Source organism: Trichomycterus rosablanca, chromosome 5, assembly GCF_030014385.1.
Source record: "Trichomycterus rosablanca isolate fTriRos1 chromosome 5, fTriRos1.hap1, whole genome shotgun sequence".
In the NCBI taxonomy this organism is placed as follows: domain Eukaryota; kingdom Metazoa; phylum Chordata; class Actinopteri; order Siluriformes; family Trichomycteridae; genus Trichomycterus; species Trichomycterus rosablanca.
Window position 1 is genome coordinate 27,574,738 of NC_085992.1, and position 13,070 is coordinate 27,587,807.

At 40.4% G+C, this 13,070-nt stretch overlaps 1 protein-coding gene across 3 annotated transcripts in view; it reads right to left on the reverse strand.

Annotated features, from left to right (window-relative positions):
• Nucleotides 1-13,070, reverse strand: part of LOC134315027 (cullin-9) — a 56,090-nt gene that overhangs the window by 22,163 nt on the left and 20,857 nt on the right. For 2 of the 3 annotated variants that reach the window (XM_062995933.1, XM_062995932.1), the window contains exons 16-28: nt 12,702-12,873; nt 12,173-12,278; nt 11,977-12,072; nt 11,611-11,786; nt 11,228-11,361; nt 10,838-11,023; nt 5,165-5,194; nt 4,729-4,865; nt 3,350-3,532; nt 3,058-3,215; nt 2,558-2,759; nt 2,164-2,335; nt 1,090-1,235 (exon numbers count right to left, since the gene is read on the reverse strand). In XM_062995933.1, the coding sequence (XP_062852003.1) occupies nt 1,090-1,235; nt 2,164-2,335; nt 2,558-2,759; nt 3,058-3,215; nt 3,350-3,532; nt 4,729-4,865; nt 5,165-5,194; nt 10,838-11,023; nt 11,228-11,361; nt 11,611-11,786; nt 11,977-12,072; nt 12,173-12,278; nt 12,702-12,873 (1,898 nt within the window). The remainder of the gene's footprint in view (nt 1-1,089; nt 1,236-2,163; nt 2,336-2,557; nt 2,760-3,057; nt 3,216-3,349; nt 3,533-4,728; nt 4,866-5,164; nt 5,195-10,837; nt 11,024-11,227; nt 11,362-11,610; nt 11,787-11,976; nt 12,073-12,172; nt 12,279-12,701; nt 12,874-13,070) is intronic. The other variant, XM_062995934.1, reaches the window with a different exon arrangement.

Sequence of the window (13,070 nt, forward strand, 5' to 3'; positions counted from 1 at the left end):
TCAAAAAAGCCTCAATTGATGTTTCAGTTCATTTCAAAGCTGTTCAGTGGGCTGAGGGCTTGCTCTGTGTACAGGGTCACAGTCATGCTGGAACAGGAAAGGGTCTTCCCTAAACTGTTGGTACAAATTTAGAAGCATATAATTTCTTTTTCTTATCCAACACTTTACACTTGATCACACATAATGGTGTTCTCAAAAGTTTTTCACAAATTTAAAACTAAAAATATATAAAATTCTACAGTTTGTTAAAGCATTCAGGCCCTTTTCTGTGGCAATGCAAACTGTGGTCAAGTAGATCCCATTTGGCTTAATTATCCTTGAGATGTGTCTAGAACTCAACTAGAATTGGGCAGAGTAAGAAGAAAGAACTCAAGGGTCACTCTGCAAAAGCTCCAAAAGTCCTATGAGCATATAAAGGACTCTAGCAACATGAAAAAGTTATGGAAGTGCTTGAATAGACTAGTATGAATTGAGGGACAGCTAAACGCAACCAAATGAAAGATCAGCCGTGCCTTCAAGAAAACCTCCTCAAGAGCTCAAGAGCCACACAAACTGAGACTAGAGCCACAACCCACAGCGGTACTGCCAAAACAACACTAGAGTAGCCTCAGGGCAAGTATTTGAATGTCCACAGTAGACCAACCAAGCCAAAGTAGACCTAAATCCAATCTAGTATTTATGGTGAAACCTGAAGACAGCGGTTCACAAAAGCTTGCCATCCAATCTGACAAAGCTTGAGAGGATCTTCCATAAAGAATGGGAAAAACTGCCCAAATCGAGGTGTGTAAAGCTTGTAAAGATTGGTCCAAATTCTGATTCTTAATTAATTTTCTAAAACATTTTTATTTTGACATCCTGGGTGATTATGTATACATTTATGAGAAAAACTGACATTGTTGTGGATTTGATATTCTAAATCAAACCCACAACACAATGTGTGCAAAGAATCAAGGGGTCTAAACACTTTCTGAATTCAGCATTTATCTATAAAAGTGGGGTCCCCCTAAAATCCTGAATGAATGAATCCTGAGGTCTTACAACTATTAAACAAATCGCTCTTTAAATTTTGATAGTGTGTGCAAGCTGTACCTCTTTTTCATTAAACTGAAGCAGGATGTACATCTGCAGTGTGGAAACAAAGAGCACGCAGGAGCCATAATGCATTTCTGCATGACCAAGCCAAGTCCACTGCAGCCGTCGAGGCTTACTGTTGCTTAATCTGAACATGTATTGACCTACAAACACACATGTAGAGCTGAAAGTAAATAAACAATGCCCTAAATGATAAACATTATTATAAACTGGCTCTAACTGCATCAATTGTAACTACAGAAATATACAGACATTGATTTATACTAAAAGAAAGAGACCAGACAACCTTGTTAGACATCCAATTTTAGACAAACTATAGACATTAATATAGAGTTCACTTCCTTTTGTTACACCTGTAACTGACTGTACTTAACTGGGAAGAATTTTAACAATATTTATGAGAAAGTCTAAGGAAGCTTGTGCACATTCGATAGAAGACATAAGAAAGATATTGAACAAGAAGGACTTTTATTTAATACAGCTGATTTTATAGGTGTGGCTGTAACACTCAATTCACTGAGTAGGAGTGGTGTCTACATATTTTTGGCATTATAGTGTATTTTTGCCCTGCGGTAACACAATGTTTTTGAAGCTGATAATTTTCCTTCGTGTTGTATAAGGGATAGCAGAGCTCTCATTTTTAAAGTAAGAAAATTAATTTGTGACTATACTTTTAGCTTTAAATGTAATCTATATTAATATATCTCATGACAGTTCATGAAGAATTTTTCCCTGTACAGAATTATGTAACTGCCACTCAAATCTAAAAATAACACTATGTTTGTCTGCAATGTTTCTTTCTTAATGCAAACTTTAAGCCTCCCCCCTTCCCCAATGTTGGGCATGTCAGAACTATTTGATTTTAAGATTTTTTGATTTTTATTTGTCTTATGTAAAGCGTCTTTGAGTATCTTGAAAAGCGCTATATAAATAAAATGTATTATTATTATTATTATTAAGATGTTTATAAGCTTTTTATCACTGTCAGGTTTAGTATTCTTTGGGTCCAGGAGATCTTACTAGCAAGCCTGGTGAGGCTTGGAACACAAATGTATAAGGTTCATAACTTACTGTTGGAATAGAAGTTGGTAAAGTCACTTAGGTAATTGCAGAGATGCTGGGGGAAATATCTCCTGGGGTTCTCAAGGTTGCAGGGAGCAGAGATGGCCCAACAACGAGGTGATAAAACCAGCACCTTTACCTCACTCTGTTCCTCTGACTCAGGCTGCTGCTCTTCCATCATCTAAATAGAATAGAAAACAAATACAAAGAAACATAAGACATACATATATATATATATATATATATATATATATATATATATATATATATATATATATATATATATAATAAAATTAAGATAGCCTAAACAAATTTCTGCAACTAAATGCAATGGAATTTCTCTTCCTCTCCTTTGCTAATATGACAACAGAAAATCTGTATAGTTTGACTCTATTATTCTCACCTCTTCACTAATATCCTGCAGTTGTTTGTCCAGTTGCTGCAGCCGATAAAGGTGAAATTCTTGCTGCAGCTCATCAGACTCACTTAGGTTACTTAGCATCTGCTGAGGAAAACGTTCTGGGAAACAAGTACCAATCTGCTCAATCACTGCACTTTCCAGCCACACTTTGCCCTGGCTCAGCAGACGATCCCCCAGATAGAACCTACATAGGGAATGATCGAAAACTACTTGTTACAAACTCTGTATGAAAAAGTTTGCATCTCAGATGAATTGACAGAGTGGAAACGTGTGCTGTGATCAAATGAGTTCTAAACTGAAACTACTTGTTGCTGGGAATTGCTTTCTGAGATTATCTGCCCAATGAGATTTAATAAACTACAACTTGTTGAGATGTGGTTGGCTGGTGTCTAGAAAGTGCCCTCACAATCAGTGGATGTCATGTTTGGGGGAGACCTCAGTGGAAGAGTGTTTCTAAATTAGGTACAAAGTAACAATGAAACCTGTAGAAGTGCTCGAAAGTGTTGGCCAACTCCAGTCCAGAAAGAAAAAGCATGGGTTCTAGGAACTGCTGCAGCTTGTTTAGGGTCTCCACATTTCTAGAGTCCACTCCACTCTCCTGGATCATGCGGTCTATGTACCGAGCAAATCTTTCACTCACCTAGACAGTACAGACAAATTAATACCAGTTATTAGGGGTGTAATACAGGTGTATTAGGATAACAAACACATACTCAAAGTAAGCATTTGTAACTGAATGTCTGAAAGAAACTTCTGCAGAAAAGCTGGACTCACATGCATGGCTGTAAGGATGGAGAGCTGCAGCAATGCAGCTGAAAATCCCTGACGTAGTGCCAGCACAAAGGCAGTCTGCTGGCCAAAAAGCTCCTCCATGGCATTCTTTAGACGCAGGTACATGTTTTTATAGCGCTCCACAAAGTCCGGCAGAGTGTATGTTGCATCAAGAAACTTCTTGACCTGCAAAACACGTAAATCAAAGTTTAACAAGGCATGTTCACCATACCCATGTACGTTGAATGGTGGGATAGTGAGTAACCCAGCAGAGGAAGACCTGAGAGTAGGTTTGTAGGGAGAAAGTAGAATCAGACAGGTAAAATGAAACAAGGTTATGAAGAGCTTTGTAAGTGAGGAGAAGAATTTTAAATTGTTTGTGATAATTTGCAGGAAGCCAGTGGAGATGTTGCAAGACAGCCGTAATGTGATAACGTGAGTGGGTGCGGGTGAGAAGGCCAGCAGCAGAGTTCAGTACCATTTGCAATTTATGTAAGGTAGAGGAGTTGGTATCAGCGAGTAGGGCAGCTAGAAATGGACGTGTAGATAATTGTTTCCAAGCCCGACTGAAAGAGAGATGATCTAATTTTTGCAATGTCATGGAGGTGGAAAAAGGGTACAGAGTTGATGTGTGCACTGAATGAAAGTGTTTTGTACCAGAGAGGAAAAAGACAGTTACATTGTTTTTTTAATGCATTTTTTCCCTATTTTCCTCCCGATTTGGCACACTCAATTTTTGTCTTCCGCTGCTGAGAGATACCAGATTGCATCCAAGGAGAGCATGCCGCTGTACACACCTCTTCCGACAAGTGTACAGCCCTCCTCTTCTCGCCCATGCATTCTGCACAGGCGTCTCTTCCTTCAGGGTCCTTACACAGTGTATGAAGACCCACCCACCCACACATATGGATACGGTGCAGATACGGTGGCCAATTAGTATCTGCTGCAGGCACTGCCAATTATGCCTGCCAGATGGCACCCCGCTGACCGGTGGCAACACCGAATGTCAAACCGAGGAGTTCAGAAACTCTGTGCTGGTGTGCTAGCGGAATATCCCACCTGGGCGCCAACAGTTAAATTGTTAATGGAAAGACAGAGAAAGAATTTTGACATGGGTTGATTTGATGCCAAGAAGAACGAGTTATGATTTATCACAATTTAACATGAAAAATGTGTGCTTTATCCAGGCATTAATTTTTGTTAAGCAGTTTTCTAGATAAGTGAGGGTTGTTTTTTAACAGATTTAGTGCTAAAATAGATCTGTGTGTCTTCCACACAGCAGTGAAAATCCAGCTTGAAGAAATGCATTTAGTGACTACAAACAGCCTAATCCCAGTGTAAATAAATATGTAATAAAAAGTGTGTAATTAAAATGTATTTACTTGTTGTTGGACAATCCCCTGCCAGCACAGTGCAATGCCAGCTATGCTGCTGGTGTTCTTTACTTTGGGCTTGGCACTAGATGAGGAGGAAGAAGAAGTCACTGCAGACGTCTCCTTGTTCTTTCCCTCTTTACCATCTGAAAAGCGAAAAAACATACGTACTGTTATTAGCAAGTGATGTGGACGTAAAGTCAGCTTAAAATGACCGATATGAAGACGAATAAAGCTTTATAAAACAATGTTCAACACTGGAAAAGCTGTGCAATAAAAAATAAGCAAAACAAGGCTATGACGACAACTTTTTAATGCTTTGTTAGTATGTAACAAATGGTTCGATGGATGGATGGTTGTAATGCTAAAGGTCCAATCAGGCGCAAAACTGTGCAACAAACACAAAAGAAAAATGTTGCTGACCATCGACCAGGCTGTTACTTACTTTTTACATCTTTGCTTCTGTTGATACCTTCTGAAAACAAAGAAATAGTTTGAAATACAGAAGCCTTAAATGTTTTGAAATATGTCTACTCTTAAGTGTCATCTAGTGGATTTAAATACATAGCTTTTTTTTCTTTTTACTTCTGTATCTGATCTGAGGGTCTAAATGACACTGGTAAAAAACTGTCCAGCAAAGAACTAACTGGATCAAAAAGATCTTTGAATTAAATAATAATCTTTATCCGCCAGGCCTAGGTTCAGTGTAAACGGAGAAGGAAAGAGCTCAGTGTATAGTAAAGGGAGAGGGACAGAGCTCAGTGTATAGTAAAAGGAGAGGGACAGAGCTCAGTGTATAGTAAAAGGAGAGGGACAGAGCTCAGTGTATAGTAAAGAGAGAGGGATAGAGCTCAGTGTATAGTAAAGGGAGAGGGACAGAGCTCAGTGTATAGTAAAGAGAGAGGGATAGAGCTCAGTGTATAGTAAAGAGAGAGGGACAGAGCTCAGTGTATAGTAAAAGGAGAGGGACAGAGCTCAGTGTATAGTAAAGAGAGAGGGATAGAGCTCAGTGTATAGTAAAGGGAGAGGGACAGAGCTCAGTGTATAGTAAAGAGAGAGGGACAGAGCTCAGTGTATAGTAAAGAGAGAGGGATAGAGCTCAGTGTATAGTAAAGAGAGAGGGATAGAGCTCAGTGTATAGTAAAGAGAGAGGGACAGAGCTCAGTGTATAGTAAAAGGAGAGGGACAGAGCTCAGTGTATAGTAAAGAGAGAGGGATAGAGCTCAGTGTATAGTAAAGAGAGAGGGATAGAGCTCAGTGTATAGTAAAGAGAGAGGGATAGAGCTCAGTGTATAGTAAAGGGAGAGGGACAGAGCTAAGTGTATAGTAAAGAGAGAGGGACAGAGCTAAGTGTATAGTAAAGAGAGAGGGATAGAGCTCAGTGTATAGTAAAGAGAGAGGGACAGAGCTCAGTGTATAGTAAAAGGAGAGGGATAGAGCTCAGTGTATAGTAAAGAGAGAGGGACAGAGCTCAGTGTATAGTAAAGAGAGAGGGATAGAGCTCAGTGTATAGTAAAGAGAGAGGGATAGAGCTCAGTGTATAGTAAAGAGAGAGGGATAGAGCTCAGTGTATAGTAAAGGGAGAGGGACAGAGCTAAGTGTATAGTAAAGGGAGAGGGACAGAGCTAAGTGTATAGTAAAGAGAGAGGGACAGAGCTAAGTGTATAGTAAAGAGAGAGGGATAGAGCTCAGTGTATAGTAAAGAGAGAGGGATAGAGCTCAGTGTATAGTAAAGAGAGAGGGATAGAGCTCAGTGTATAGTAAAGAGAGAGGGATAGAGCTCAGTGTATAGTAAAAGGAGAGGGACAGAGCTCAGTGTATGGTAAAGAGAGAGGGATAGAGCTCAGTGTATAGTAAAGAGAGAGGGATAGAGCTCAGTGTATAGTAAAGAGAGAGGGATAGAGCTCAGTGTATAGTAAAAGGAGAGGGACAGAGCTCAGTGTATAGTAAAGAGAGAGGGATAGAGCTCAGTGTATAGTAAAGAGAGAGGGACAGAGCTCAGTGTATGGTAAAGAGAGAGGGATAGAGCTCAGTGTATAGTAAAGAGAGAGGGATAGAGCTCAGTGTATAGTAAAAGGAGAGGGACAGAGCTCAGTGTATAGTAAAGAGAGAGGGATAGAGCTCAGTGTATAGTAAAAGGAGAGGGACAGAGCTCAGTGTATAGTAAAGAGAGAGGGACAGAGCTCAGTGTATAGTAAAGGACGAGGGACAGAGCTCAGTGTATAGTAAAGAGAGAGGGACAGAGCTCAGTGTATAGTAAAGGACGAGGGACAGAGCTCAGTGTATAGTAAAGAGAGAGGGATAGAACTCAGTGTATAGTAAAAGGAGAGGGACAGAGCTCAGTGTATAGTAAAGAGAGAGGGATAGAGCTCAGTGTATAGTAAAGGAGAGGGACAGAGCTCAGTGTATAGTAAAGAGAGAGGGATAGAGCTCAGTGTATAGTAAAAGGAGAGGGATAGAGCTCAGTGTATAGTAAAGAGAGAGGGATAGAGCTCAGTGTATAGTAAAGAGAGAGGGATAGAGCTCAGTGTATAGTAAAGAGAGAGGGACAGAGCTCAGTGTATAGTAAAAGGAGAGGGACAGAGCTCAGTGTATAGTAAAGAGAGAGGGATAGAGCTCAGTGTATAGTAAAAGGAGAGGGATAGAGCTCAGTGTATGGTAAAGAGAGAGGGTAAGAGCTTAGTGTATAGTAAAAGGAGAGGGACAGAGCTCAGTGTATAGTAAAAGGAGAGGGACAGAGCTCAGTGTATAGTAAAGAGAGAGGGATAGAGCTCAGTGTATAGTAAAGAGAGAGGGACAGAGCTCAGTGTATAGTAAAGAGAGAGGGACAGAGCTCAGTGTATAGTAAAAGGAGAGGGATAGAGCTCAGTGTATAGTAAAAGGAGAGGGATAGAGCTCAGTGTATGGTAAAGAGAGAGGGTAAGAGCTTAGTGTATAGTAAAAGGAGAGGGACAGAGCTCAGTGTATAGTAAAAGGAGAGGGACAGAGCTCAGTGTATAGTAAAGAGAGAGGGATAGAGCTCAGTGTATAGTAAAGAGAGAGGGACAGAGCTCAGTGTATAGTAAAGAGAGAGGGACAGAGCTCAGTGTATAGTAAAAGGAGAGGGACAGAGCTCAGTGTATAGTAAAGAGAGAGGGATAGAGCTCAGTGTATAGTAAAAGGAGAGGGATAGAGCTCAGTGTATGGTAAAGAGAGAGGGTAAGAGCTTAGTGTATAGTAAAAGGAGAGGGACAGAGCTCAGTGTATAGTAAAAGGAGAGGGACAGAGCTCAGTGTATAGTAAAGAGAGAGGGATAGAGCTCAGTGTATAGTAAAAGGAGAGGGATAGGGCTCAGTGTATGGTAAAGAGAGAGGGTAAGAGCTTAGTGTATAGTAAAAGGAGAGGGACAGAGCTCAGTGTATGGTAAAGAGAGAGGGTAAGAGCTTAGTGTATAGTAAAAGGAGAGGGACAGAGCTCAGTGTATGGTAAAGAGAGAGGGATAGAGCTCAGTGTATAGTAAAGAGAGAGGGATAGAGCTCAGTGTATGGTAAAGAGAGAGGGTAAGAGCTTAGTGTATAGTAAAAGGAGAGGGACAGAGCTCAGTGTATAGTAAAGAGAGAGGGATAGAGCTCAGTGTATAGTAAAGAGAGAGGGATAGAGCTCAGTGTATAGTAAAGGGAGAGGGACAGAGCTAAGTGTATAGTAAAGAGAGAGGGACAGAGCTAAGTGTATAGTAAAGAGAGAGGGACAGAGCTAAGTGTATAGTAAAGAGAGAGGGATAGAGCTCAGTGTATAGTAAAGAGAGAGGGACAGAGCTCAGTGTATAGTAAAAGGAGAGGGATAGAGCTCAGTGTATAGTAAAGAGAGAGGGACAGAGCTCAGTGTATAGTAAAGAGAGAGGGATAGAGCTCAGTGTATAGTAAAGAGAGAGGGATAGAGCTCAGTGTATAGTAAAGGGAGAGGGACAGAGCTAAGTGTATAGTAAAGGGAGAGGGACAGAGCTAAGTGTATAGTAAAGAGAGAGGGACAGAGCTAAGTGTATAGTAAAGAGAGAGGGATAGAGCTCAGTGTATAGTAAAGAGAGAGGGATAGAGCTCAGTGTATAGTAAAGAGAGAGGGATAGAGCTCAGTGTATAGTAAAGAGAGAGGGATAGAGCTAAGTGTATAGTAAAGAGAGAGGGATAGAGCTCAGTGTATAGTAAAGAGAGAGGGATAGAGCTCAGTGTATAGTAAAGGGAGAGGGACAGAGCTAAGTGTATAGTAAAGGGAGAGGGACAGAGCTAAGTGTATAGTAAAGAGAGAGGGACAGAGCTAAGTGTATAGTAAAGAGAGAGGGATAGAGCTCAGTGTATAGTAAAGAGAGAGGGATAGAGCTCAGTGTATAGTAAAGAGAGAGGGATAGAGCTAAGTGTATAGTAAAGAGAGAGGGACAGAGCTAAGTGTATAGTAAAGAGAGAGGGATAGAGCTCAGTGTATAGTAAAGAGAGAGGGATAGAGCTCAGTGTATAGTAAAGAGAGAGGGATAGAGCTCAGTGTATAGTAAAGAGAGAGGGATAGAGCTCAGTGTATAGTAAAAGGAGAGGGACAGAGCTCAGTGTATGGTAAAGAGAGAGGGATAGAGCTCAGTGTATAGTAAAGAGAGAGGGATAGAGCTCAGTGTATAGTAAAAGGAGAGGGACAGCGCTCAGTGTATAGTAAAGAGAGAGGGATAGAGCTCAGTGTATAGTAAAAGGAGAGGGACAGAGCTCAGTGTATAGTAAAGAGAGAGGGACAGAGCTCAGTGTATAGTAAAGGACGAGGGACAGAGCTCAGTGTATAGTAAAGAGAGAGGGATAGAGCTCAGTGTATAGTAAAAGGAGAGGGACAGAGCTCAGTGTATAGTAAAGAGAGAGGGACAGAGCTCAGTGTATAGTAAAGAGAGAGGGACAGAGCTCAGTGTATAGTAAAAGGAGAGGGATAGAGCTCAGTGTATAGTAAAAGGAGAGGGATAGAGCTCAGTGTATGGTAAAGAGAGAGGGTAAGAGCTTAGTGTATAGTAAAAGGAGAGGGACAGAGCTCAGTGTATAGTAAAAGGAGAGGGACAGAGCTCAGTGTATAGTAAAGAGAGAGGGATAGAGCTCAGTGTATAGTAAAGAGAGAGGGACAGAGCTCAGTGTATAGTAAAGAGAGAGGGACAGAGCTCAGTGTATAGTAAAAGGAGAGGGACAGAGCTCAGTGTATAGTAAAGAGAGAGGGATAGAGCTCAGTGTATAGTAAAAGGAGAGGGATAGAGCTCAGTGTATGGTAAAGAGAGAGGGTAAGAGCTTAGTGTATAGTAAAAGGAGAGGGACAGAGCTCAGTGTATAGTAAAAGGAGAGGGACAGAGCTCAGTGTATAGTAAAGAGAGAGGGATAGAGCTCAGTGTATAGTAAAAGGAGAGGGATAGAGCTCAGTGTATGGTAAAGAGAGAGGGTAAGAGCTTAGTGTATAGTAAAAGGAGAGGGACAGAGCTCAGTGTATGGTAAAGAGAGAGGGTAAGAGCTTAGTGTATAGTAAAAGGAGAGGGACAGAGCTCAGTGTATGGTAAAGAGAGAGGGATAGAGCTCAGTGTATAGTAAAGAGAGAGGGATAGAGCTCAGTGTATGGTAAAGAGAGAGGGTAAGAGCTTAGTGTATAGTAAAAGGAGAGGGACAGAGCTCAGTGTATAGTAAAGAGAGAGGGATAGAGCTCAGTGTATAGTAAAAGGAGAGGGATAGAGCTCAGTGTATGGTAAAGAGAGAGGGTAAGAGCTTAGTGTATAGTAAAAGGAGAGGGACAGAGCTCAGTGTATGGTAAAGAGAGAGGGATAGAGCTCAGTGTATAGTAAAGAGAGAGGGATAGAGCTCAGTGTATGGTAAAGAGAGAGGGTAAGAGCTTAGTGTATAGTAAAGGATGAGGGATAGAGCTCAGTGTATAGTAAAGAGAGGGACAGAGCTCAGTGTATGGTTAAGAGAGAGGGTAAGAGCTTAGTGTATAGTAAAGAGAGAGGGACAGAGCTCAGTGTATGGTTAAGAGAGAGGGTAAGAGCTTAGTGTATAGTATGAGATATCAGAGCTCAGGGTGTGTAAAAGATAGGATGAGTGTAAAAATATATTTCTAGTGAAATTGATGGTTTACTCACTAGACTTGACAGGAGGCTTGAGTTCTTCTGTATCTGATCGGCTGGTGTCCACATGAACAAGCAAGTGGGAGAGTCGACGTACACGGGAGTTGAAAACGGCAGACTTGCTCTTAAAGCCTTTCAAGGATTGGGAATTTTCCAAATACTCATTCAGCAGCCAGGCTAGAGGGCTCTGTACATTGTTCTCTACAAAGGAAATGTTAAAAACAAAATGAGCCCTGAAAACAATCCCACAGTTTAGAAAAAACATATACTGTGTAAACCAAATACATAGAAACACAATTCCCAAAAAGTCAAGACAGCAGGTACAATGCAAATTAAAACAGTCCCAACTGCTTTTAAAATTGTGGCTACAAGCAAATGAAGTATTCAGACATAGAGATTTAATACCAGAAATAGTGATGCTCTCTACAATAGGTGTGATAAGGGCCTCCCAACAGGTGTTGCCAAGTGCTTCTGCAGCTTCAGCATCAGGCAGGAAACGATCGGCAAACAACTGCTCATGACGCAAAGCACTGTTCAACCTGACAAGAACCATTAAGAGTTAATGAAGTACACAAAACACTAGAGAAAGATTTATTGAACAGGACTGCAAGATGATGGTTAACCTTGCAAATAATTAGCAGATTTACAGGACATCTTCCTCTAATAATTTGATGTGAAGTTTAAATTGTATCTTTTTTGCTTTTGCCTTGTGAACACATTCAAAATGCCAAATGTTACACAAATAATATTACTATTAACCATTAGTACAAGCAGCAAAGCAGACTCACTTATTAAAAAGCTGCAGCAGTTGGTTTCTGTCCCTTATGATCTCTTGACACCAGGTGTGAGCCTTAGTTGTGTAGAAAAGGTAGGTCCGGCAGCACAGTTGCTCCTTGAATACTGGCCAGAAGGTAGGCTTAGGCCCCAGAATTTCAAAGCCATGTACTCTGGTATCAATACCACCCTGATGGAAAATATAAATGAGCATAGAGATTAAATTAGCTCTATTTCATCTACTCATACTAACAGAGAACATACACAAGAGCATTCTTGTCTCAATAAATTAAAAGTTCAGATTATATTACTTTAACCAACATATTAGAACCAGAGCAAAAAAAGCACAGCAGAAAGCAGTGCAACTATCAACATATTACCTGTTGGCACCTCTTGATCCTGATCTGAATGATGGGCCAGAAGCGAGTCATGTTTTCAAGTAGTACAACACGATTGGAAGATGGTGGCACATTAACCTGTTGATCAGCAAAACAAACCTTTAGCTAAAATGAATGGAATGACACATTGTATTTCATTTATACTATATCTACAACCGGTGGAAGTGTGCTTTCTTACAGTGTTAAGCTCAGAATTTAGGTTGGTGGACTCATCTCCTCCCAGTACTACAATACGAGCCGGCATGTAACTTGAGTCTTCACTGGCTACCAGCACTGCCATCTGCCTGCAAAGTGATAACATTTACAAAGTTTGTTTACTCATATGATTCTAACATCATGTTTTACACTTCCATTCATGACAGGACAGGTAGTTACAGGTTACACGAGTCATCAGTTTAAGTTTATTGTCAAACACAGTCATGGACATTCACCTAACTTATATGCCTCAGGACAAGATATTTGACTATTGGGTTTTTTGGACACCAATTTGTGCAAGGTTGTTCCTGCACTAATGCCTAACTTGGCTGGATGAACTCTAGAAAGGTTTTATGGCAATTGTATTCATTCAATATCAAATCCACAACACAAAAGGATTTGTCAAGGAGTCTGAATATTTTCTAAATCTGCTGTACAATAAACATAACTGTAGCAGTGAATACATAACGTATCTATACAAGGCACAGAAACACACACACACACAAACTTACCTAATGACAACCCCCTTGTGCATGGAGATATTGATAAAATGAGAACCTGTGCAACCATTTGATTCCCAATATGTTTTTGGGTTCTTGTCAGTTAACTTATTAGCTCGATGATGGTTAGAGGAGACCTCTACCTTCTCCCAGCATTTATCCTCTTTCAGTTCAACACTAGAACCTGAAAAAAAACAAAAAAACATAAAACTAAGGGTAGAATGTTATTACTTATTAGGTTGTGAACTAAATGCAGGGTTTAATCCTTATAGCCTATATAAATACTACCACAAACCGTTGTATTTTTCACATTTGTTCACTGTTTATCTAATATAAACTAAAAAAACTGCTTTTTTAAATAGTATGTTGCTGACTATCATG